We start from the raw sequence: 24,727 nt of genomic DNA, 5'->3' as shown, positions 1-24,727 counted from the left end.
CAGTTTGCTATGACACCGAGCTGAGCGGTGCGGCTGATAGAGCAGAACGGAGGGGTGCCATCCAGAGGGAACTCAATAAACTCAAAGGTAAACTGGGGCTGTATTCCCATAAAGTCTCTTCATTTCTTTGCTGATGTGTCTCAATGATTCCAAAACAGAGCGATGCACACAAAAGCAAAACCCAGCAGCTGTAATGTGGGGCTTGTGTTCATGCCACTGTAAGCCGGCTTTCACCATGTTTGCAGAGGCCACACCAAGCTGTGAGATGTGGGACATAGTGGGGCATGGTGGGAAGGGTTGGAGTTGGACTAAATGATCTCAGGCATCTTTTCCAACCTCCACGAGTCTGTGACTCTATGATTATTAATTGTCCCTGGCAATAAATGGACCCCATTAACTGCCATTGTGCTGCTTGTTAGTGCTAACAGGGAGCATGAGGAAATGGGGGTATCACAGGAGGCCCAAAGGGTCCAAGAAGATGCCAGCTCAAGATAATGCCTGTCCCTTCAAGGTGGCCGCCCCCGTGTTGAGCGCTGTGATGGCACTCCACGATGGCCCCAAACAGACACCTCTGAGCTGTGACCAGGGCAGTGTCAGTGGATTTATTGGGGGATCCAAAGTGCCCCAAAAATGCTGAAGTGACCCCAAATCTACCTGATAGCTCCTAGAGTGTCCCCTATGGATCCCAGTGTCCCTGAGGGTGTTCCCATGGGCCTCCATGTCACCACAGATTGCCCCAAACGCCCCATATTGACTTCAGCGTCTCCTACAAGCCCCCTTAAACTTCTCTGTAGACCACAATATCCCCCACAAATGCCATAAACACCCCCTACAGCCCTCAGTATTCCTTACAGAGCACCCCAGATGTCCCCATACGCTTCCGTAAGCCTTGGTATTCCCTGCTGATCCCCCTAGAAACACAATGGGGACATCCAAGGAGACACTGGGGCCTACAAAAACCTCCATGGCACACCCAGAAGTTTTCTGCAGGTCCCAGCTCCCCTCAAATGGCCCCAAGTGCCTCTTGTGGACCTGATGTCCCCTATAGGTCCCCTCATCCTCCAAGACTAAACCTCAGTGTCCCATCAGTGTCCCCAGAGCTCCCCTACAGACACGGTGTCTCTCACAGACCACCCCCAGGTGCCACGCGGTGATGCCATCCCCACACTCTCCGGGGTCTGCTACAGGCGGGATGGGGTCCCCCCGGCCACCACCATGGTCTCTCCCACCACGTAGGAAGCAGCAGGGGAGCAGAGGAACGACACCACCTCGGCCACATCCGACGGCGTTCCCAGCCTGGGGACAGGGAAGGACACTGCGGGGTCACCCCTTGTCACCGCCACCACCCACAGCCCCTCTTCCCCAGGCTGAGGCCCTCGGGGCCGTTCCCCACCTGTCGATCCCCATGGAGGACATCAGCTGTTCCTTGGTGGCCTCGTTCTCCCACAGCTGCAAGAGAGGGATGTCACAGCCCCCTCCCATCACAGACCCCTCCCCCCTCCGGCTCCTCCCACCCAACCCATCTTCCCATTGGTTACCAGGTCACCCGCCTCCCAGAGGCTCCACCCACCCCACAACCACACCCAAACGAGGCCCCACCCCCATCCTCACCCCACATACAAGACACTGCTTCATGCCCTGCCCAACCCCCACCCCACATACAAGACACTGCTTCATGCCCTGCCCCACTCAGACCCCTGGGAGGACAGCTGGGTAAGATGACCCTGCAGGTCTTTTCCACCCTTGTGATTCTACCATGCTATGACCCCTCAGGCACAGCTCTGCCCTTCTGCATTCCCCACCACCACCCGACTCCACCCCCCACATCCCCCCCTGCCCTCACAGCGGCACTGAAGCGGGTCTGGATGAGGCCGGGGGCGACGGCGTTGATGCGCACTCCGCGGGCGCGCAGCTCCGGGGCCAACACCTTCACCAGCCCCAGCAGGGCTGTTTTGCTGACGCTGTACGGACCCAGAGCCTGCAAAGCAAGGGCTGGTTGTGCTGCGTCCGTCTGTCCCTCCACCCGTCCCACCATGTCTGTCCCCACCATACGTCCATCCATCCCATTAGCGGCTGCACACTGCACGTCCCAGCAGCCATTCCTCCACCTCACCCTTCTTCCATCCACCACCCCCCATTCCTCCACCCCACTGTCCGGCCACCACAACCATCTCCCCACCAGACCCACCCTCACCATCTCCCTCCCCCCTCCCCATCCCAGCAGTCCTCTCCCACCCCCATCGCTCCCCACTCACCGGGAAGGGCATAAACCCAGCCACCGATGTCACCAGCACCACGGCTCCTCCACTGCAGGAAGGAAAGGGGTGGACCGCTGTCAGATGGACCCGCCCCCAAGAAACCCCTCTCTCCATTAAGCCCCTCCTCCCCAACACAGCCCACCCCCTTCTCACCCTCTCTTCTCCATGTGGGGCACCACCAGCTTCACCAGCATGGCTGCTGCCGTCACGTTCACCTGGAAGATCTGGAGAGGGCAGAGCCACCAGAGTGGGGTTGTGGTCAGTGGGTTGTGTCAGTGGGTTGTGTCAGTGGGTTGTGGTCAGTGGGTTGTGGTCAGTGGATTGTGTCAGTGGGGCAGTCCAGTCAGTGTGGACACTGGTCAGTGGGGCAGGGCGTGGGGGGGGTTGGGGGTCACCTTCTCCCAGGCCGCCTCCTCGACCTCCAGTGTGCTGCCCATGACCGGGTTGACGGCGGCGTTGGAGACGAGGATGTCAATGGCACCATAGGTGTCCAATGCCTGTGGGAGGATCCACCCCAAAAGTGATGGACCCCACAGACCAATGGGATGCCCTCAGAACCCCACGGGATACTCACAGTGCCTCAAGGTTCAGTGGAGCCTCCACAGACCAATGGGACCCCCCACATAACAGTGGGATTCCAACTCCATGGGGCTGCTCACAGACCCACAGCCCCCGCCATACAGCCCCATGAACGATAAGATCCCCCCAATACCCCACAATGTGATGGTACCCCAGCAGTTCCCCATAGAACAGTGGAACTTCCGCGGTGCTCTATAACCCCATGAGACCTCCCTGACCACAGAGCTCTATGACTCCACAGGACCCCATAGCCCCAGTGCACCCCACAGCCCCACAGTCACCCACTGCCCCCAATAACCCCATTATCTCCATAGCCCCACCGACCCTGCATAACCCCACAGGCTCCCATAGACCCAGTGCCCTCCACAATCCTCCTTCTCCCCGTTGCACCGTATCTCCCTGTAGCTCCCCCCAGCTCCGCTGCCCCACATCCCCCCACACCCCCCACGTCCCCTCACCGTCTGCACCAGGCGCTGCCGGTCCTGGGGCTGCCCCACGTGGCACACCACCCCGCTGACCTCCAGGCCCTGAGCCCGCAGCTTCTGCACGGCCGCGTCCACGTTGTGCTGCCGCCGGGAGCTCAGCAGCACCCGGGCGCCCGCCGCCCCCAAACTCTGCGCCACCGCCAGCCCGATCCTGCGCACAGGGAGGGGACGGGGGCACCGTGGGGAAAGGGGGCCCTGGGGGGGCACGGGAGGGTCGTGGGGACACGGCGGGTCTATGGAAACATGGGGATGGTTGGGATGATGGGGGGTCACTGGAAATGTCTACAGGGTCAAAAGGGTTTTGGGGGGGTGGGGGGGCGGGAGGACTCGGGGATTGTGAGTTGACGGAGACTATGGGGAGGTTTATAGGGCGACTTGTAGGGGGTCTTTGGTGCGATAAAGGGGACGTTTGGGGCTGAGGGGACACGGGGACGCTGTGGGACGATGAAGAGGCTATGGAGTTCCTATGGGTACACAGGGCGTTATGGGGGCACGTGGGGGCCAAAGGGGACATAGAGGCTACGGGTCACCGGTCAGGCAAAGGGGAGATGGGAGCCACGGGGGGGGCGGGGAGCGGAAGAGCCGGGGGGTCACGGCGCGCGGTGGGTCACTCACCCGTCGGTGGCGGCGGTCACCAGAGCCACCTTCCCTTCCAGGCTCCTCCCGGGATTCGGGGCAGCCCCCCCGGACAAAGCCCGCAGCCCCGCGCGCCCCACAGCGCCCCACATCGCCCCGCACCGCCCCGCGGCCTTTGCCCCACGGGGGGAGGGGCCGGAAGGAGGGACCGGGAGCGCTGGGGGGGTCGGGAGGGCCGACGGGGGGGGCGGCAGGGGGGAGGGGCGGCAGGGAAGAGGGAGGGGGATCGGGGGGACTGGGGGGAACTGGGAGGTACTGGGAGCTATGGGGGCCAGCAGGGGAATAGGGGGGCTGAGGTCGTACAAGGAGGTGTTGGGACAGCGGGCACCGGGGGAACGGGCGGCACTGGGGGGATTTGGGGAGGGGCACGGGGGGGGTTTGGGGAGGGGCGCCGAGGGTTACTGGGGATCGCCGGAGCGCACCGGGAACAGCCGGGCTGCACTCGGGATCCTTCGGACGTTTCCGGCTCCGCTCGGGAACTTCCGGCCTCGATCGGCTCGGCTCGGGTCCTCTCGGCCGCGGCATGGCCCCGCCGGCGGGGGACGTGTCCCGGGAGCTGCAAGGTACCGGCGCCCGGCGCCGCCATCACCCCAGATCCCTCCACTTCACCCCAAATCCCACCCGCGTCCCCCCATTTCGCCGCCAGCCCTCTCAAAATCCTCCAATTTCCCGCGGAATCCCCTCAATTTTCCATTCAATCCCCCCATTTTCCTCCAAATCCCACCCAGTTCCCCTCGGTTCACCTCACATCTCCCCATTGACTCTCAAATCCCGACTAAATGCTTCTATTTCCCCCCAGATCCGTGCTCAATTTCCCTCTATTTCCGCTCAAATCCGACCCGAATCCCCTCATTTTCCCCCAATTTTCTCAATTTCTCCTAATTTCCCCCCATATCTCCCTCCATGGGGTCCCCCATGCTCTCCTGTGGGCTCGGAGGCCCCCATATCTCACCCCATATCCTTCCACATCCCCCATCCAATCGCCTCCTATCTCCCCAGATCTCCTCAGTGCCAATTAGTCCATCACCCCATAGCGATCCATTTTCTTTCTATGGAGCCACCATATTCCATCCATAACCCTCCTATCACTCTCTGGACCCCCATAATCCCCAGATCTCTTCCACTGACCTTCCCCATCACCTCAACACTCCTCGCACTCCCCACATTCCCCGCAGATCCCCTCCACGGCCATCCCATAACCTGGCCCCAATTACCCTGTAACATCCCCCCATAATCCCATAAGGCACCCGCAACCCTTCCGTTGGCCCCTAATGTACAATATCACCCCCATAAGCTCCCTAGCCCCATAAACCCCCTCAGATCCCTTCTATGCTTCCCCACGTCCCGCCATAACCCCCCAGACCCCATAACCCCCCAGGTTCCCCCATAACCCCCCTAGAGCTCCCCAGCCCCCCCCCCTTTTCCCCCCGTGCCCCCAAAGCACCGCCTACGGCACGAGGTCGGGCGCTGTCCGTGGTGCTGAAACCTGCGCCGAACGGCCATGGGAGCGGGGAGGGGGATAGCACTGGGGGGTATTTGGGGGGAGGTTACCGGGGTGAATCCTTCCCCTCGTAACCCCCAACCCCATTCAGAAAGCATCCGCCGGGCCCTGGGGCGGCCCCGCATCCACCTGCTGCTGCGTGCCCGCCTGGAGACCAAACCCCGTCGGCTGGAGGAGAGGATCCTGGTGGGAGCTGGGAGGGATGAGAGGAATGGGAGGGGGGTCGGGGCACTGGGAGGGGGGACTGAGGGCACTGAGAGGGACCTAGGGGTTACTGGAAGCACTGGCAATACTGAGAGCAGGCTCAGGGTTACTGGGAGTAGAAATGGAGACACTGAAAGGGGGTCTGTGACATTCGCTTTTCAAGACCTAAGAGTTACTGGGAGCACTGGGAGGGGGTCAGGGGCTACTGGGAGATACTGGGACTGAAAACAGGGACACTGAAATGCACATGGGGGCACTGGGAGGTACTGGGAAGAAGAACAGGGACACTTGAAGGGGAAATGGGCTCTGGGAGGGAGCCTGATGGCACTGAAAAGGGAAAGGATCCAAATGGGGGGCTCAGGGAGATCACTGGGAGAACCAGGGGGCACTGGGAAGGGTCTGAGCTCTTACTGGAGGCACTGCGAGCACTGGGTGCCTGCCTCTGTCCCCCAGGCCCTCACTGCCTGGCGTCTGCACCTCTTTGGCCCCACGACGCCGGCCAAGGTGAGCCCTTGCATGTGAATCTGCATAAGTGAATGTGTTTGATTTTCACAAGGATTGGCACTGGGATTTGCACAATCATTTGAATAGGGACATTCAGAGGGATCTGAATGAGTCCATCCCCCAGCACAATCCATTGCATGAGAAACCACGTGAGGATTTGCATGAGCCTGTTCCCTAGCACAAGCATTTGTGTGAGCATTTGCACAAGGGTTCACAGGAGGAACTGTTTGCACAAGTCTGACTTTTGCACAAACATTCACATGAAGCAAATTTGCACGATAATTTGCACAAGGATTTGCACAAATACATGCACATGGAGTCCATCCTCTTGCACAAAGTTCTTCATACTGCTGAGCCCGTTCGTACCTGTTTGCACAAAGATTTCCATGAGGATTTGCATGCCCATCTGCATATCCATGTGCACAAAGATTCCTATTTGTTGCCAGGCTGAAGGTTCCCTGAGTGTGCTGGAGATTCGCTGCATCAGCGCCACCAGCCCCACCCAGGTACCCACCAGCTCCCAGTGCAGACCAGTATGGGCCAATGTGGACTGGGGACCCTCAACGACTTGCCCAGAGTGCATCATGCTTCCCAGTGTGCCCCAGTGCCCTTCCAGTGACTGCCAGTACCCCCCTAATGGTCCCCTTCAGTCATTCCTTTAACTTATAATGCTTCCCAGTATGGACCAATATGGACCAGTTTGGACCAGTGGTCCCCCACTGCCTGCTCAGTTTCCATCCAGTGACTCCCAGTGCCTCTCAGGTCCTTACAGTATATCCCATTGACTCCCATTATGGACCAGTATGAACCAGTCAGATTCCACTACCTTCCCAGTGCCCCCCCAGCACCTCTCAGTGACCTCCCAGTACGTCCCAGTGCCTCCCGGTCCCTCTTAGGACACATCCTGTTCTACCTCCATCCTCCCAGTCTCCCGGTGTTATCTTTTCTTCCAAGACACCCCAGTATCTTTCCACTACATTCCAGAACTTCCCTGTACTCCTCCAGTCTCTTCTAGAGCCCTCCTACCCCCTCCCAGCACCCTCCCAGTACTTCCCAGTGCCTTCCAGTATGTACAAGTCCCTCTCCAGTCCCATCCATCTCCATTAGAGAGCCCCAGTTACCCCCAGGCCTCTACCAGCCCCCCCCCCCAATGCCTCCCAGTGCCTTCCAGTACCCCCAGTTCCTAGGTGCGCCTGGACACGGAGCGGGGTCCCCTGGCTCTGGCCCTTGCCACCCCTGCTGCTGCCGCCTGCCTGGCCCGGGAGCTGGGAGCTGCCCTGGGGCGGGCCCTGCCCTGCGCCCCCCCCGTGTGAGCCATACTGGGATATGCTGGGAGAGGGTTGGGGTAGGTGGGGGGGGGGGGGGCAGGGAGGGGAGCGGGAGGCATTAGGAGACGGCAGGACGGGGAGGGAAAGGAGCTGGGATATACTGGGAGCAGCCTGCGGGAGGATGAGATGGCACTGGGTTATACTGGGATGGACTGGCAGGGGTCGGGGGGGATTGGGGTGTGCAGGGAGGGCGCTGGGGTGGCTGGTCGCGGGGAGTGCCGGGTGTACAGCAATGAGCTGAGGTGGGAATGGACGCACTGGGTCACATCGGGGGCTGCGGGGCGGGGGGTCTCACGCTTGTCCCCACTCGCAGCTGGACCCTCCCCCCGGCCCCGCCCCTCGACACCTCCCCCACGTCCGAGAGCTCCGCCTCCAGCGGCCCCAGCGTCTGCGGTGAGGGGCGTGGCCTCGAAGGGGGCGTGGCTACGGGAGGGGCGTGGCCTCGTCATGGGAGGGATTATCTGGGGTGGGCGTGGCCTGGGGTGGGCGTGGCCTCGGAGGCTGTACTGTAAGAGGGAAGGGGCGGGGCCAGGAGGCGGGGCTTGTCGCCGGGGGCGTGGTCTGGGGAGGGGGCGTGGACAAAATCGGCCACGCCTTCTCCCCCCCGACCCCCACAGGGGGCTTCTCGGACACTTACGCGGCGCTGTGTGACTACAACGGGCTGAGCTGCCGGGAGGAGGTGCAGTGGGTGCGTGGCAGGAATTGAGGGCGTTGGGGGGGGCTTTAAGGGGTTCTCTGGGGGGCTTTAGGAGGTTTATGGGGGCCCTAGAGGCCTTCGAGGGAACAAATGAGGGCAGTATTTCAGAGGGTGTGGTGGGGTGCTTTGCCTGGGTGGACGGGGTTTATGAGAAGCTTTCTGGGGGGGTTTCTATGGCGTTCCTAAGGGGCCTTGAGGGGTCTATGGGGAAATCTTTGGGGGGTCTTGGTGGTCATTGGGGGTCTAAGTGATCTCTGTTGTCCTGAGGGATCTATGGGGATAAATGTGGGAGATTCAGAGGTGTTTGGGATGCAAAGGGAGAATGGGGCTTTAGGGGGGCGGGTCTATGGTAGTTTGTGGGTTTAGAACCAAGGACAGCGCCGACAGGGGTCTTGGGACTCTACGGGGGCTACTGGGGAGTCCTTGGGATCCTTCCAGGGACCCTTAGGGGGTCCCTGGGAGGCTATAGTGGGTTTATGGGGTCCTGTGGGCCAGTGGTGGGTCTATGGGGTCTATGGATTTCTCTGGGGGTGTCTTTGGGGTCTATGGGGGTTTTGGGGTCCCCCCAGGATGTGGACACGCTGTACCATGCGGGGGAGCGGCGATGCTTCGATCTGCGGGACTTCAGCCACTTGGAGAGCCGGTGATGGTGGCACTGGGAGTACTGGGAGGGACTGGGTGTTACTGGGAGCACTGGGAAGAGGCTCGGGGCTATTGGGAGGCACTGGAAGGGGAAAGGAGGTCACTGGAAGGGGTTTGGGAACAGTGGGAGGCACTGGGAGGGAGAATAGGAGTACTGGGAGGGGGTCTGGAGCACATGGGGGCACTGGAAGGGCAATGGGGAGCTACTGGAAGTACACTGACGCTTACTGGGAGCGCTGGGAGGTGGCTCAGGGTTACTGAGAGGCACTGGGGAATTGTGTGTGCTTACTGTGGCACTGCTGCAGGGAGCTGGCGCTCGCAGTGGCAGCACTGGGCTACAACCGCTGGTTCCGGGGGCTGTGCTGCCGTGACCTACGCCTGGTGTGTACCCCAAACCCAGCACCTCCCCACAGCCTCCACTTTGGGATCCCCTCCCAAACCCCCACTGTGGGAGCCTCCCAGTCATATTCCCCCAGTACTCAAATTTGTGGGAACCCACTGTCCCTTTGCACACGCTTTGGGGTGATCTGTTTACCTTCTTGCCACATTTTTGAACTCCCTCCATCTTCAGGGTCCCCCAACACCTCACTTCCATCTCAGAATCAATGTCGGGGTTTCCACAGCCTCCTCCATCCTGTCTTGAGGTCCCACAAGTTTCAGGGCCCCCGCAGTTTGGGGACTCCCCGTATCCTTCTGCACTGCTTTAGGAGTCCCTCACTCCCTTAACCCTCCATACTCCTGGTTTTGGGTCCCCACCCCTGCCCCGTTCTCGAGGTGCTCCCCATTTTGGGGTTCTGCCTCCAATGTTTGTGTCTCCCACGTTGTGGTGCAGAGCAGTGAGGTGCAGGCACAGGTGCTGCATGCTGTGCGTCGCTCACCCGCGCTGGAGGAACTGATCCTGGACAACGTGGGGTTAAACGCGTACGTTTGGGGTCGATCCCTTTGGGGCTGGGGCTGTGCACCCTGAGTGGGATCTGGGGGGATCCTGGGGGATGGAGATGTTAGAATGGTTCTGGAGGAGTTTGGGGCAGGATTTTAGATGTCTTGGCAGGATTTAGGGGGACCATCCTGGAAGGATTTGGGGGAATATGGGGGATTTTTGGAGGTTTGGGAGTTTTGGAGGAGTGGATTTTTGGGACACTGTTGTGGGCGTTGGGGGGATCGTGGTCGATATTGGGGGGTTGGGGAGATTTGGGGCCATTTTGTTTGGTTTGGTTTTGGGGGTGTGGGGAGGATTTGGAGGAATTTTGTCTTTTTAGGGGGGAAATGTTAACGGCGTCGGGGTATTTCCAGGGTGATGTTGGTACAGTTGGGAGGGAGATGTGGATATTTTGGTTCAGTTGGAAGGACTGTTACGGGTTTGGGTGTCTGGAGCATTTGGGAGGTTTGGGGTGATGGTGGTGGGGATTTGTGGAGATCTGGGGGATTCTGAGGGGGGAGTTGGGGGGTTGAGGATATTTTAGGATTTTAGATGATTTTAGAGGACTTCAGAATACTTCAAATCAAACTGGGAAGTATGTCCTAAGGCAGGAGGGGGTGAGGGATAGGGGGTGGGTTTAGGTAGCAATTTGAGAGGTTTGGGGGCATTTTTGAAGGTTTTGGGGGAATTTTAGGGGCCACAAATTTGTTGGCACACCCGAAACGTGGGAGGGGAAAGATTTGTGGCTTTTGGGGTGGATTTGGGGATTTGGAGGGGCTATTGGGGGATGCTATATAGGTTTAAAGGGACATGGTTGTGGGTGCACCCTGAGTATGGAGGGACAAGATCTAAGTGGAATTTGAGAGGTTCGGGGAAAATCTTGACGGGGTTCAGGGGAATCCTGTGGGGTGCTGGGATGCTTCAGAGGGGTACGAAGTTGGAGATGTCCCCTTTAGTTGGGGGGAGTTGAGATTATGCGGGATCGGATTTAAGGCGTTTGGATATCTTTTGGGTTGGGGTGCGTGAGGAGCACTTGGGGAAGCCCTTGGGGGAATTCAGTCTGCATTTTGTGTTTTGAGTGAGATCCTGGTGGGTTTGGGGGGATTTATGGTGAGATTTGGGGGCTTGGGGTGGTTCAGTTTGAGGTGCCCAAATTTGGCATTCCCTCCCAAGGGACTTTGCCTCCCGCTTGGCAGCGGCGCTGGCGGCGCACCCAGACCCACCGCTGCGATGCCTGGAGCTGCCCCGTGGACCCCTGGGGGACAAAGGTGATATAACCCTACCCCTACCCCTACCCCTAACCCTAACCCTAACCCTAACCCTAACCCTAACCCTTATCTCCACTGCTCCCCAGAATTCCTACTGCGCCTCAGAGCCCCGCATGGCACCCCAAACCCACTTATAGGAACTCACAAATCTCTCTAGAACGCGCCAATTCTCCCATTAGACCTCAAATCCTTTTCTTGCACCCCAGCAATTCTTCCTCCAAATCCCACCCAAAATGCCCCTTTGCACCCCCAATTGTCCCCCAGATCCCATTACTGTAATCCAGAAATCCCCCTAGAATCTCATACTCTCTCCTACTCTGAAACATCCACTGCCCCCCACAAATCCCCCCAGTTGCCCCCAAGCCCCCTGACTCCCTGATTCCCTCCACCCCCACCAGACTTATTTGGTGTTCCCCAAACTTTTGGGGTCTGCCCTTATTTTGCACTCCCTCAATTTCGGAGTCATTTCCCAGGCTTGGCAGCACTGAGTCAGCGCTTCCTGGGGCTGCCAGGGGGACTGCGACGGCTGCGCTTGCCCCACTGCAGCCTGGGGGCACGAGGTGGGTCTGGGGGCACTGTGTGGTGTTGTGGGGCAGGGTGTGATGGGTATGCGGTACTGGAGGGAATATGAGGGAGGGGAAAGGATATTAAGGGGCATTTGGTGTTCTATAGGGTTTTGGGGTGCCCTGCAGTGTGATGGGGACCTATCGGGCTATTGGGTGCCCACAAGAAAATTGGAGTGTCTTCTAGGTTACGGTATGCCCCATAAGGTTTTGGGGTGCCCATGGGGTTAAGGAGACCTACTGAGTAATGTGGAGCCCCATGGGGATACTGGAGTGCACATGGAGGTGTTGGGGTGTCCACTGAGGTTATGGCAAGCTCTGTTGGGTTGGTGGGAGGGGAAGATTGTGTTAGTGGGCTGCTTTTGCTGCAGCATGGAGCACTCTAAATGTGGACAGATTATTGGTGTGAAAACTATTTTTTTGGTACCAACATACTTTGGGGAGGTATATATGGGGGTTGTGAGGTGCCAGTGAATGTACTGGTGTTCCTGTTGGGTTCTGGGGAGTCCCCTGGAGTTATTGGGCTGTGCATGGAAATAGTGGAATGCTTATGTGTGCTGTGGTTCTCTGTGCCTCCATGGGTTCCTATGGGTCTCCTCCATGGGAACTGCACCCCACACTTGCCCTACAGGATTGGCAGCGCTGGGCCGGGCGCTGGGCGCAAACCCTGCTTTCCGCAGTGCCCTACAACTGCTGGACCTGGGCCACAATCCTGGGCTGCTGGGCAGCCCCCACGGCGCTGTAGGATGGGAATGGGGTGCTATGGGGCAGGGATGGGGCACTATGAGGCGGTGGGGCAGTGGAGGTCAATGAGGGGTACTGGGGTTTGGATATATATTATGGGGCTGGAGTGGTGCTATGGAGTTGGGTAGGCTGTATGGCGTTGGAGGGGATGCTATGGGCTGGAGAAGGGGTTGTGGGGCTGGAGAAGTTGCTGTGGGGTTGGAGAGGGGGTGTGGGGCAGGGTACAGTGGGATGCAATAGGGCTGGATGGGCTGGATGGTGCTGGATGGGGTGGGTGGTACTATGGGACTGGGTGGTATACTATGGAGCAGCCGTGGGGTCAGGCTCTACTCCACACCTCCAGGACCTCTTTGCCTTCCTGGCTCAACCCAACGCCCTCCTGCACCTTGACCTGGCTTCCACTGACTGCGCCCTTGATGTGGTGAGGGGCTGTGGGGTCGCCATGGGGCTGCCATGGGGCAGTCGTGGGGCTGATGCCCCCCTTGTGCCTCCCAGCTCTTCGGGGCGCTGCTGCACGGCTGTTGCTCACGGCTCAGCTACCTCAACGTGGCCGGGAACAGCTTCTGCCACCGGTCAGCTCCTGCCCCACATGTCGATGGTGGCTGTGGGGCAGGGGGCAGGTGGGGCCTGGGGAGGTGGCTGGGAGCCCATTGAGAGTTGGAGTACCCTACCGGCCAGTCACGAAGGCAGAGAGGTTGTCTGGAATATCATTGGGTGGATGGCCATCCCACTGTGTGGTAGAGCATCCTGATGGGTGGTAGAGAACCCCTCTGAGCACTGGAGTGCACTATTGGCCAATCAATAAATGCCACTGGGTGGTTGAGCACCCTGGTGAATAGTGGAAGGAGCCCTCTGGGCATTGGAGCACCCAACTGGCCAATCTCTTGGGTGATCTGGAACACCACTGGGTGGTTGAACATCCTGTTCTGTGGTCAGGAACCTCATTGGGTGGTCAGGAACCCCATTGGGTGGTCGGGTAGTGTGTTGGGTGGTCAAAATTCTGTTGGATGTCCAAGGGTTTCATTGGGTTTTGACCCAACTGGTTGGTCTGGGGAGTGCCTGATTGGCCCCAGATGGGTCGGGCTGATGGAGCTCTGCTTCCGCCTCCCCTCAGGAAGACCCGCGAGGTCCCACCCAGCCTGCAGCAGTTCTTCTGCAGCACCTTTGCCCTGTCCCACATCAGCCTGGCCGGCGTGCGGCTGCCCCCTGAAGCTCTCAGGTGAGCATCATCCCCTGGGCTGGTCCGCTGCCTTCTGGGGAGATGGGGTGGTGGGCGCACCGCGACCTGCCCTCCCCAGGTCTCTCCTGCAGGGATTGGCCGCCAACACCCGCCTGAGCGACCTCCACCTGGACCTGAGTGGCTGTGAGGTGGGATGGGGGACACGGCCAAGGAGGGAGGGTCCTTGTGGGCACTCCACCTCTCACGTCATTTTCTGTCTGTCCCATTCTTGGTGCTGCCTCACAGCTCCGCTCACCGGGGGCTCGTGTGTTGGAGGAGCTGCTGGGGGGCATCAGTGCTGTGGGCAGCCTGGACCTCTCAGATAATGGTGAGAAGAGGGAGAAACCCCATCCTGGGAGCTGGCCTGGAACCCTGCCGCTATCTCCAGTTTCTCCCCACGTTTCTCTCAGGCTTTGATGCCGATTTGCTGACGCTCGTACCAGCCCTGGGGAGGAACAAGGCCCTGAAGCATCTCTGGTTGGGCAAGAACTTCAGTGTCAAGGCACGGTGAGTGCCCCTGGTGGGCTCCCCCTGGTCCCATAGGGCCTTATGAGGGCCCTCCTTCCCACCGGCCCTGGAGAAAGTAAACAGAACCATGGTTGGGCTGAGTCCAAGGAGGTACACTTAGGTCCTAATGGCCAATGTCATGTCATGGAAGCCCACCAAGACCTGATGGGCCATGCTGTGCCCATGCTGTGCCCATGGAGGCTCACCAAGACCCCAGAGCGATCACTGACAGCTTCTAAGACCCCATGGGCCAGGTTGTGTCCATGTCCCACCGCTGTTTCTTCTTCCTTCAGAACTCTGGAGGAGATCCTCCACAAGCTGGTCCAGGTCATCCAGGAGGACGACTGCGTGAGTTCCCCAGGAGACAGTGGGATGGCAGGTGGGCATCCACTCCTGTGTATCCCCTGGACCCCATCTCATGTCCTCTCTGCCCTTCCCATAAGTCCCTGCAGTCGCTGTCGGTGGCTGAATCGAGGCTGAAGGCCAGGACCTGTATCCTGGTGAATGCACTGGGCAGCAATGCCTGCTTGGCCAAAGTGGACCTCAGCGGTAACCTCATGGAGGACATGGGCGCCAAGATGCTGGCCAAGGCCCTGCAGATCAACAGCACCCTGCGGTGGGTGGGTGGTTTCACAGGGGGTTCAGGGGTGGTCTCTCCACCCCGATGTCACCTGTGGTCCCATGGCAGGAGCCTCAGCTGGGACAGGAACAACACGACAGCTGTGGGCTTCCAGGACATCGCCAGGGCCATGGAGAGGTAAGTGGGACCACGAGCATATTGTACTGCAGGTGGACACCCTGTCTGGAGCGTGTGAACACCAGGTTCAAACAACCAACCAGATCTGGACATGATACCTGGGTCTCCAAACAGGCCAACCAGTTTTTGGACCTACTTGTCAATTCTAGACTGTGCAACTGGCTGTTCTGTATGGGTTGATGAGTTACCAACTGGTTCTAAACTAATCTTTGGACTGGGCAATCCATCCCAGCCAAGTCAGTGGGTTCCCAACTAGTGAACTGGTTCTAGACTGGTCAACAATGTCTAGACCAGACAACCCAACCCAAACTTGTCAATTGGATCACAACCACTCAACTGCTTCTAGACTGGGCAACCATCTCTAGGCTGGTCAGTCATCTTTAGAACAGTCAGCTCATTTCAAACCAGTCAGTGGGATCCAGTCTGGTCAACTGGCTCTACGGTGATCAACCAGCTGCTGACCAATCAACCCACTGTGCACTGGTCAATGCAATCCCAAGCAGATCCATGTCCTCTCAACAGCAACCACACATTGACCTTCATGGCCCTTCCCCTCTGTGATCTCACAGCTGCCTACCGAAGTGCCCCAGAGCGGACAGACACCGGTTGGCAGCAGGTGAGTGGAGGCAGCTGGGGATTCTCTAACATTTGTGTTTGGGAGTCTCAGGCATCCCAATTTCCTTCCTGAAGATCCAGTGGTGCCTCCTACGCAATGGCCGCGGTCCCAAGGTGCCACCAGAGCAGGTGCTCCGGCTGCAGCGGGGCATTGTCACCAGCACGGCCGAGCAAGTAATCTTTCCCCATGGGCACAGGGAACCTGGGGTCTTGGGGATGCTTGTGGGGCAGGGGAGGACAGATGTGGGGCCCATTTGTGTCAGCCATAGGGCAGATGTGGGAAGCGAGAGGGATACGGGATAGTGGCCAGAAGGATGCTTGGGAGGTTACTGGGGTCATTGCTAGGGCAGCTTTTGGGGTGATTATGAGTGTTACTGAGGGACTGCCTTGGTGGTTTCCAGGGCAGTTGCTGAGGCAATAAGAGCAGAATCTGCTGTTGTTCCTGGAGTGGTTGACAAGAGATGTCAGAGGGTGTTTGCTGGGATGGTTACTGGGGCGATGGGAAGTGTTCCAGCAGAACGCTGGGATGGTTGCTGGGGCAGTGGGATGGTTGCTAGGATGGTTGCTAGGATGGTTGGTTGCTAGGGTGGTTGCTAGGATGGTTGCTAGGATGGTTGCCAGGGTGATGGGAGGTGGCTGATGAGGTGCTGGGGCAGTTGCTGGGGAGGTTGCTGAGATGACGGGGGCAGTTGTTGAGGGGATGCCGGGATGGTTGCCAGTTGCCAGGGTGGTTGCCAGGGCTGTTGCCAAGGAGATGTGCTGCAGATGCTCTGCCGGCTGAGCGGACGGGTGCAGGCGGCGGCGCGGGGGCTGCGGGGGCACCCAGGGGCCCAGCGGGACCTTGCAGAGGCCCAGGAGCTGCTGCGGGAAGCCAGGAACGCCCGTGCGGTGAGCACCCCAACAGCATGTACCCAACAGAGACCAACTGGAGCTTGCATGCCCCAAGATAGCCCCAAAACACTCCCAAACCCCAGCAGCGCACCCAGCAGTGTAGCATCCGACCCCCACATTGGGGCATCTTCTCCCCCCCAAAAAATAGAACCCTCAAAGAACCCCAGGAATATCCACAGGACCCCCCCCCCATCCCAACTTTTAGCATATGACCACCAAATGGAAGACTCTCCCCCGCAAATTCGAGCCCCCAGAGCACCCAGGAGCCCTGCAGAAAACCCCATCGTACCCATCGGAATGGGAGTATCTGACTCCCCTGTTGAAGCTCCTCCCCAGAATTGAAGCATTCCCCCCATTCCCCCTCAAGGAACCCCAGAAACATCCCCCCAAAACAGCATCACCTTCAAAATAGAAACATCTGACCCCAAAACTGAAGCTTCCCACCCAAATAAAGAGAGCCCCTCACAAACATGGTCCTTATAGAAATCAAAGCATGCCTCCCAAAATGAAGCATCTCCTCCCAAAGCTGAAACATATTCCCCCCCCAATAAAAACAGAACTCCCCCTCAAAAAGCAGAAGCCCTCTCACACCCCAAGACCCCCCCAGAAACAGTGTCCTTCCCCCAGAAACGAGACCCCAGATCTCCTCCAGCATCACAAAATCAGCCCCGGGGCGCTGACTGCCCCCCAAAATTCCACCATGACCTTGTGACCCCCCTGCCCCCCCCATGATCCTGATGATCTCCTATGAACCCCGCTGTGACCCAGTGACCCCTGTGATCCCCCATGAACTCTATGATACCCCGTGACTTATTTGACTTCCCACGACCCTATAACCTCATGACCCCCCATCACTCCTGTGGCCTCCCACGTTGTCCCATGACCACTATGACTCTCTTGACCCCTTGCATGACCTCACACGACCCTTCTGTCCTCCCCCCCCATCTGACCCTGACATGACTTGAACCTCCCATTCGAGGAGTAAGAGGGAAGCACAGGCAGTGGGAGCAGGGATGGGTGCCCTGGGAGGAGTGCATGGATGTCACCAGGGAAGAGCAAGTTTGAGGGCACCTGATGAGACTGAACGTGTACAATCCCTGCTGGATCCAGATCCCATCAGAATGGGTTTATGGGGTGGCAATGGGGATATAGGGTCAGAATGGGTTTATGGGGGGCAATGGGGATATAGGGTCAGAATGGGTTTATGGGGTGGCAATGGGGATATAGGGTCAGAATGGGGATATAGGGTTGGAATAGGGATATAGCGTCAGAAGGGGGATATAGGGTTGGAATGAGGGTATGGGATGGAATATGGGTATGGGGTGGCAATGGGGATATAGGGTCAGAATGGGGTCATAGGGGGGCAATGGGGATATAGGGTCAGAATGGGTTTATGGGGTGGCAATGGGGATATAGGGTCAGAATGGGTTTTTGGGGTGGCAATGGGGATATAGGGTCAGAAGGGGGATATAGGGGGGCAATAGGGATATAGGGTCAGAATGGGGTCATAGGGGGGCAATAGGGCTATCACAGAATCACAGAATCACAGAATCACAGAATTATAGGGGTTGGAAGGGACCTCTAGAGATCATCGAGTCCAACCCCCCTGCCAAAGCAGGCTCCCTACACCACGTCGCACAGGTAGGCGTCCAGGCGGGTCTTGAATATCTCCAGAGAAGGAGACTCCACCACCTCCCTGGGCAGCCTGTTCCAGTGCTCCGTCACCCTCACCGTAAAGAAGTTCTTGCGCACATTCGTGCGGAACTTCCTATGCTGGAGTTTCAGCCCGTTGCCCCTAGTCCTGTCCCCACGCACTACTGAAAAGAGACCAGCCTCGCCACTATAGCTCCCACACCTCAGGTATTTATAAACCTGGATCAAGTCCCCTCTCAGCCTTCTTTTCTCAAGGCTAAACAGACACAGTTCCCTAAGTCTCTCCTCGTAGGGGAGATGGTCCAGGCCCTTCACCATCTTTGTGGCCCTCCGCTGGACTCTTTCCAAGAGATCCCTGTCTTTTTTGTACTGGGGAGCCCAGAACTGGACACAGTATTCCAGATGAGGCCTCACCAGGGCAGAGTAGAGGGGGAGGATCACCTCCCTTGACCTGCTGGCTACGCTCTTTTTAATGCACCCCAGAATGCCATTGGCCTTTTTGGCTACAAGGGCACACTGCTGGCTCATGGCCAACCTGTCGTCCACCAGGACGCCCAGGTCCCTCTCAGCAGAGCTCCTCTCCAGCAGGTCTTCCCCCAACCTGTACTGGTGTATGCAATTATTTCTACCAAGATGCAAGACTCTACACTTGCTTATGTTAAACCTCATCCGGTTTCTTACTGCCCAGCTCTCCAGCCTGTCCAGGTCTCTCTGAATGGCCGCACAGCCTTCAGGCGTGTCAGCCAATCCTCCCAGCTTCGTGTCATCAGCAAACTTGCTGAGGGTGGCCACTATCCCCTCATCAAGGTCGTTGATGAAGATGTTGAACAAGACTGGACCCAGCACAGACCCCTGGGGGACACCACTAGTCACAGGCCTCCAGCCAGACACCGCACCGCCAACGACAACCCTCTGCACTCTGCCAGTCAGCCAATTCTCGATCCACTTCACCGTCCACTCATCTATCCCATACTTCCTCAGCTTTGTTATAAGGATGTCATGGGGGACCGTATCAAAAGCCTTACTTAAGGCTATGGGGGTCAATGGGGGTATGGGGAGGAATGGGGGCATGGAGTGGCAATGGGGATATAGGGTCAGAATGGGGTCATAGGGGGGCAATAGGGCTATGGGGGTCAATGGGGGTATGGGGAGGAATGGGGGCATGGAGTGGCAATGGGGATATAGGGTCAGAATGGGGTCATAGGGGGGCAATAGGGCTATGGGGGTCAATGGGGGTATGGGGAGGAATGGGGGCATGGAGTGGCAATGGGGATATAGGGTCAGAATGGGAGTATAGGGTCGGAATGGGGATATAGGGTCAGAATGGGAGTATGGAATGGAATAGGGGTGTGGGGTGGGAATAAGGATATAGGGTCAGAATGGGCGTATGGGATGGAATGGGGCGGGGACCACCCCCCTCTGCTCAGCCCTCGGGATCCCTTCCCCGCAGCACTGAGCTGTGGGGCTGCGGGAGTTGGGCTGGGGGAGGGCGCGGGGATGGCTGGGGCTGTGGGTGGGGAAAGGCCGAGGAGAACTGCGCAGCCCGGAGAACGGACGGCGGCGGGGAGAGCTCGGGGCGGCCTTACGGTACCTGGGCTGAGTCTGAGCAGGAACCGGGCTGACTTCGAATGGCTCCGGGCAGCAGCGGGTGCCCCATCCCTGCCAGTGCCCCGTGGCTGTAGATGGGGCCCGGAGCAGGCTGAGCTGGGGGGCACAGCCCAGGGCAGGGCAGGGGATGGATCAGCTTCAAGGCTTCCTCCAGCTCAGCCGTTTTATGGTTACTGCCCACAACCCCAAGATCTCATGGCCCCATGACCTCACACGACCCCATGACTTCACGTGACCCCATGACCTCACACGACCCCATGACCTCACGTGACCTCATGACCTCACACGACCTCATGACCTCACATGACTCCATGACCTCACACGACCCCATGACCTCACACGACCCCATGACCTCATGTGACCTCATGACCTCACGTGACCTCATGACCTCACACGACCCCATGACCTCATGTGACCTCATGACCTCACACGACCCTATGACCTCATGTGACCTCATGTGACCTCATGACCTCACACGACCCCATGACCTCATGTGACCTCATGACCTCACACGACCCCATGACCTCATGTGACCTCATGACCTCACAAGACCCCATGACCTCACACGACCCCATGACCTCATGACTGCCACATTCCTCTTGAACTCCCGTGACCTCTGTGACCTCTGTGCCCCTCCACGACCCCGTGACCTCCTATGACTTCATGGTCACGTGATCACCCTCCTGACCCTGTGACCCCCAGCTGTTCCCCAGCCTGGCAGCGCTGGGTCCGGCCGGGGCTGGAGCGGGGCCGCTGCAGCTCCTCCTGCAGGGAGTGGCTGGGGACGTGGCCAAGGCGGTGGACAAGGAGCTGGAGGTGAGAGCGGGGCAATGGGAGCGAGTGGGGGGAAGGGGAGGGGTCTGATGGGGAACAGGGAGGGAGCGGGAGGGAATGAGGGGCATGGAAGGAACTGGGAGGGACAAGGAGGGAGCTGGGATGGAACCAGAGAGATGGGGAGTGTGCTGGGAGGGACGGGGAGAGAACAGAAGGGACTGGGAGGTGCTGGGAGGGAACTGGGAGTGCTGCGGGCTCCGAACGCAGCCAAAACCCCAACGAGGAAGGGAAGGGAAGGGAAGGGAAGGGAAGGGAAGGGAAGGGAAGGGAAGGGAAGGGAAGGGAAGGGAAGGGAAGAGCCATCCAAGGTGGCGTCCCCCCACCGGGAGTCCCCCCCTCCAACCGGAAGTCCCCCTCCCTCCCCAGGTGCTGCTGGAGGCGCTGCTGGGTCGGGCCGCCGAGCTCTGCCCCCGGGCGACGGCGGCTGGGGTGTGGCCAGGGGGGGCGTGGCTGGGGGGGGCGCCTCGGCCACGCCCCCCGCTGCCCCCCGGTCTGGCCCCGGGGGCTCTGCTGGAGCGGGCAGGGGAGGAGATCCGGGAGCAGCTGGGGTAAGGAGGCACTGGGATGGACTGGGTGCACTGGGACGGACTGGGTGCACTGGGATGGACTGGGTGCACTGGGATGGACTGGGCGCACTGGGACGGACTGGGTGCACTGGGATGGACTGGGTGCACTGGGACGGACTGGGCGCACTGGGACGGACTGGGCAAACTGGGACGGACTGGGCACACTGGGACAGACTGGGCACACTGGGACAGACTGGGCGCACTGGGACGGACTGGGTGCACTGGGACGGACTGGGCGCACTGGGACGGACTGGGCGCACTGGGACGGACTGGGTGCACTGGGACGGACTGGGTGTACTGGGATGGACTGGGCGCACTGGGACGGACTGGGTGCACTGGGACGGACTGGGTACACTGGGACGGACTGGGTGCACTGGGATAGATGGGAGCGAGGTATAATGGAAAGGCACCGGAAGGGCCGTGGGGAACATTGGGATGCGTTGCAAATGACTGGGAGTGTTCATAATGAGAGAGCACTGGGATAGGGCAGAGGGATTGAGGCAGCACTAGAGGTGACTGGAAAGGCACTGAGATATACCAGGAAGACACTGGGATGGACTGGGATGGATTAGGATGTGCTGGGAGAGCATCGGGGTGAACTAGGATAGATTCAGACTGCCATGACAATAGGGAGGCACTGTAAAACACCAGGAAGCCACTTGGGTGTACTGGAAGCAAGTGGGGCATACTGGCAGGATGCTGGAATGGAGGGGAATATACTCAGATACGCAGGGAAGCACAGAGATATACTGAAAGGGCACTGAGATATACAGGAAGGGCATTGAGGGTTACTGGGGGAGTGCTGGGGGGAACTGGAAGGCAGTGGGACATAATGGGAGGGATGTGTGGGAGATTCGAAGGGGATCAGGGAACACTGGGAGGGGATTAGGGTGCACTGGAATGTACTGGGAGGGCACTGGTGGGCACTAGAAGGGGTGCTGGTGCTGCCACCACCCCAAGTGTTCCTGTGGTCAGGGAGGTGCAGCTGGCGCTGGTGACGTCCCTGACGCAGGCGGTGGTGGCTGAGCTGCTGCGGGAGCTGCGCCGTGTCCACCAGGCACTGGTGAGTCCCCCCCGATTCTCCAACAGCCACCGGGTCAACGTGAGCCCCCAAAGTTCTCCGACACCCTCCAAGGTTCTCCAGTCCCCTGAGGTCCTCCAACACCCATTGGGTTCCCCAGCATCCTCTGGAGACTTCCAACCCCCTGAGATCCTCCAATACTTTTTGGGTCTCCCGACACCCTTCAAGGATCTCCAACATTCTGTGGTGTCCTCCAACCTCCCAAAGTCCTCCAGCATCCTCCCAGTCATCCAATAACTTTTCATTCCTCCAACACCGTTGAGGTCCCTGATATTCTCCAACACTCTGTTGATGCAAAACCTTACAATATCAGGCCCAGCACCTGCAGGATCCGAGGAGTCCCCACGGGCAGGAGCCGTCCAACAGCACCGATGAGGAGCTGGGCGTTGATGTTGTAAGGAGGGCAAACGTTTGGGAAACATCCAAAATCTGGGGGTCACGTGCATCCTACGGGGGGATGGGTGATCCCTATGGGGTGTTGGGGTGCCCTGTGGATCACAGGGGAGATCTGGGCGGAGTCCATGGGCTCTGGGGACTGCGCTGCAGGTTTTGAGTGCCATAGAGTTTTGGGAGGAAGGCAGGGGATCTGGGGGAGGTTTATGCATGGGGAAGCAAAAGGGTTTTGGGGCTCTGCTGTGGGTTTGGGTGTACTAGAGGGGGTTGGATTCACGTGGCAATTCTGAGATGAAACCAAAGGGCTTTTGGGTTCTTCCCTTGGAGGATGCACCGACGCTGCAGCGACACAGGCGCTGCTGCCGCCGCACCCGCCCGCCGTCCGCCTTCATGGGTGAGCAGCTGCGTTGGCACGCAGCATCACACCTCACTGATGGTGGTAACGCACTGTTATGCGTCTCCACAAATGTCACTGCCCCCAGGCCAGTCTGAGGGCCTGGAGTCACCGTCGCCCCCCAGGAGCACTGAGGGGGATCCCAAGCCGCACCCGCTGGTGAGTATCGCTGCCCACCACGACCAAGCCCTGTCCATTGCTCCACCCACCGACCCACAGCCCCATAGCCTGTCCTATAGACAGAGATAGATAGGCTGGGCCCCAATCCCACAGCCACATCCCCTGTCTGCTGGCTGTGTCCACAGCCACGTGGGCCCGCTCTGCTGGCACCAAGCCCCACCCACCGCCACGTGACCCCGCCCCCTCCCCACCCACAGGCCCCACCCAGCTGAGCACCTCGTGGCCCCGCCCCCAAGTCGTGGCTCCGCCCCCTTCCCACAGCCCCACCCACCTGCTCTTGGCCACGCCCACCATTCAATGCCCCCCAACCAGCTCAATGTCCCCTGGCCACGCCCCCAATGCATAAGCCCCGCCCCCTTCCGGGGATGGGCGTGGCCTCCCTTAAAAGCGCGGCGCTCCTCCCCCAGCACTTCAGGGCTCCCGAGGCGCCGGCGGTGGGCGGCTCCCCCCAGCAGGAGGAGTTTGGCCGGTGAGTTGGGCTGAGGGACTGGGGTGCAAGGGGGCACCAGGATGGTGATAGAGGGATCAGTGCGGGCCGGGGGGGGAAGGGGAGCTGTTGGGGTCCGGGAGAACGCAGCTGGGAACACTGCAGGGGGGTCGTGAGGGGGTAGGTGAGGATCACAGGGTTCTACTGAGTGTTATGGGGTGCAAAAATGGGGTAACTGAGCCTTCGGGGGGGGGGAATGAGGAGAGTGTTGTGGAGGTGACGGTTAGTTTGTGATCCCGGGGGGGCTGAGGGGGCGATGGGGGGTTCCTGCGGTCACACGGGCTGTGTCGCCCCCAGGCTGCCCCCCGCCGTGCCCCCCTACCCCCAGGAGCATGGCTGCAGCCCCGGCTCAGAGGCATCAGGTGGGTTCCCTGCCAGAAGCCGTCCGTGGTGCTCAGATCCTCCCGCGATGCCGGTGGTTCTGCAGAGCCCCCCTTCATGAGGACCCTCCCCCAATTAGTTTTCTCCCCTTCATTGACGTTTCCCACGGCAGCTCCTCCGGCAGCCGGCAGCCCCAGCCTCGAGTGGGCGGGGCTTCCTTCCCCGCAGACCCCGCCCCCTCAGGTGAGTGGCAGCTCGGGGCCGGCCGGGCTCCGCCCATCTCCGGGATCAGAGCCCCTTTGGGGGCGGGGCTGCGTGCCGGAAGCTCCGCCTCCCCTCGTGCGACTCCAGGCCCCGCCCAGGATGGGAGCGCGGCCCCCGCTGAGCTGCGGCGACGAGGGAGGGGGCGGGGCCAGCCCGGAGGCTCCGCCCACCGCCCCGACAGGTGAGGGCGGCCCGGGGCGCCGCGATGGCGGGGCGAGGTCTGGGGGGGGCGGGGGATGCGCCGCGATGGCGGAGCGGTCCGGGCGACGTTCGCGGGGCGTGGCGGGATGGCGGAGCGCTCTGTGGCAGGGACCTCGGACAGGAGCCGCCAGCCGCCGCCCCCGAAGCCGCAGCGGAGGCAGCGAACCCATTCCTGCGACAAGGCGGACGCCGGGCCCGGGCCGGGGGGAGGAGGTGAGGCCGCCGCGCTGCTCGGAGGGGAACAACCCGCTCATCTCCGCGCTCCCACGGCCGCTTCTCCCCGCAGGCACCTGAGAGGCGGCCGGGACGGCGCGGACGGCCGCGAACGGATGGGAATAAAGTTTTACTGAGGGGAAAGCTGGGCCGGACTCGTTAATGGCGCTAATGGCGCTAACAGCACTGACTGACAGCACTGACTGACTGACAGC

At 59.8% G+C, this 24,727-nt stretch overlaps 2 protein-coding genes across 7 annotated transcripts; one reads left to right on the top strand and one right to left on the bottom strand.

The window, feature by feature from the left end:
- Positions 1-178: 178 nt before the first annotated feature.
- Positions 179-4,174, bottom strand: LOC140252051 (dehydrogenase/reductase SDR family member 4-like). Its single transcript, XM_072336354.1, has 8 exons — positions 3,938-4,174; positions 3,296-3,473; positions 2,654-2,755; positions 2,412-2,482; positions 2,256-2,307; positions 1,844-1,978; positions 1,394-1,449; positions 179-1,296 (listed from the first exon to the last, which is right to left on the bottom strand). Exons 1-8 carry the CDS (start codon positions 4,048-4,050, stop codon positions 1,182-1,184), a joined length of 822 nt encoding a protein of 273 aa, XP_072192455.1. The 5' UTR covers positions 4,051-4,174; the 3' UTR covers positions 179-1,181.
- CARMIL3 (capping protein regulator and myosin 1 linker 3) lies at positions 4,151-24,703 on the top strand. Of its 6 annotated transcripts, none has more exons than XM_072336345.1 (36): positions 4,151-4,521; positions 5,555-5,645; positions 6,117-6,167; positions 6,614-6,673; positions 7,355-7,476; positions 7,809-7,888; positions 8,113-8,183; positions 8,762-8,835; positions 9,140-9,215; positions 9,667-9,755; positions 10,927-11,021; positions 11,495-11,581; positions 12,216-12,325; positions 12,672-12,749; positions 12,824-12,900; positions 13,443-13,547; positions 13,627-13,696; positions 13,794-13,875; positions 13,958-14,054; positions 14,348-14,402; positions 14,498-14,670; positions 14,743-14,811; positions 15,334-15,427; positions 15,502-15,600; positions 16,192-16,314; positions 20,281-20,394; positions 20,779-20,960; positions 21,954-22,041; positions 22,373-22,453; positions 22,780-22,846; positions 22,935-23,005; positions 23,811-23,875; positions 24,007-24,077; positions 24,186-24,279; positions 24,408-24,512; positions 24,586-24,703. In XM_072336345.1, the coding sequence occupies exons 1-36, from the start codon at positions 4,223-4,225 to the stop codon at positions 24,647-24,649; spliced, it is 3,429 nt and encodes a 1,142-aa protein (XP_072192446.1). In that variant the 5' UTR covers positions 4,151-4,222; the 3' UTR covers positions 24,650-24,703. The 6 variants fall into 6 exon arrangements, with proteins under 6 accessions (XP_072192446.1, XP_072192428.1, XP_072192410.1 ...); XM_072336327.1 differs by adding an exon at positions 23,434-23,495 and having other exon boundaries at positions 24,007-24,279; XM_072336309.1 differs by adding an exon at positions 23,434-23,495 and having other exon boundaries at positions 24,408-24,676.
- The last annotated feature ends 24 nt before the right edge of the window (positions 24,704-24,727 follow it).

This window comes from Excalfactoria chinensis, chromosome 1 (assembly GCF_039878825.1).
Source record: "Excalfactoria chinensis isolate bCotChi1 chromosome 1, bCotChi1.hap2, whole genome shotgun sequence".
Taxonomy (NCBI): Eukaryota; Metazoa; Chordata; class Aves; order Galliformes; family Phasianidae; genus Excalfactoria; species Excalfactoria chinensis.
Note: the sequence above shows the minus strand (reverse complement) of the source record. Positions and strands in the feature narration are given on the sequence as shown.

Excerpts from the sequence above, each read along its gene's own strand:
- LOC140252051 (XM_072336354.1), bottom strand. The coding sequence starts at position 4,050 with ATGTGGGGCGCTGTGGGGCGCGCGGGGCTGCGGGCTTTGTCCGGGGGG. Across the intron at positions 2,756-3,295 it reads GGCAGCGCCTGGTGCAGACG|GCATTGGACACCTATGGTGC; the intron begins GTGAGGGGACGT and ends ATCCTCCCACAG. Across the intron at positions 1,297-1,393 it reads TCCTCCATGGGGATCGACAG|GCTGGGAACGCCGTCGGATG; the intron begins GTGGGGAACGGC and ends CCCTGTCCCCAG.
- CARMIL3 (XM_072336300.1), top strand. The coding sequence starts at position 4,223 with ATGGGGGCCAGCAGGGGAATAGGGGGGCTGAGGTCGTACAAGGAGGTG. Across the intron at positions 5,646-6,116 it reads GGCTGGAGGAGAGGATCCTG|GCCCTCACTGCCTGGCGTCT; the intron begins GTGGGAGCTGGG and ends TCTGTCCCCCAG. Across the intron at positions 15,428-15,501 it reads CAGACACCGGTTGGCAGCAG|ATCCAGTGGTGCCTCCTACG; the intron begins GTGAGTGGAGGC and ends TCCTTCCTGAAG.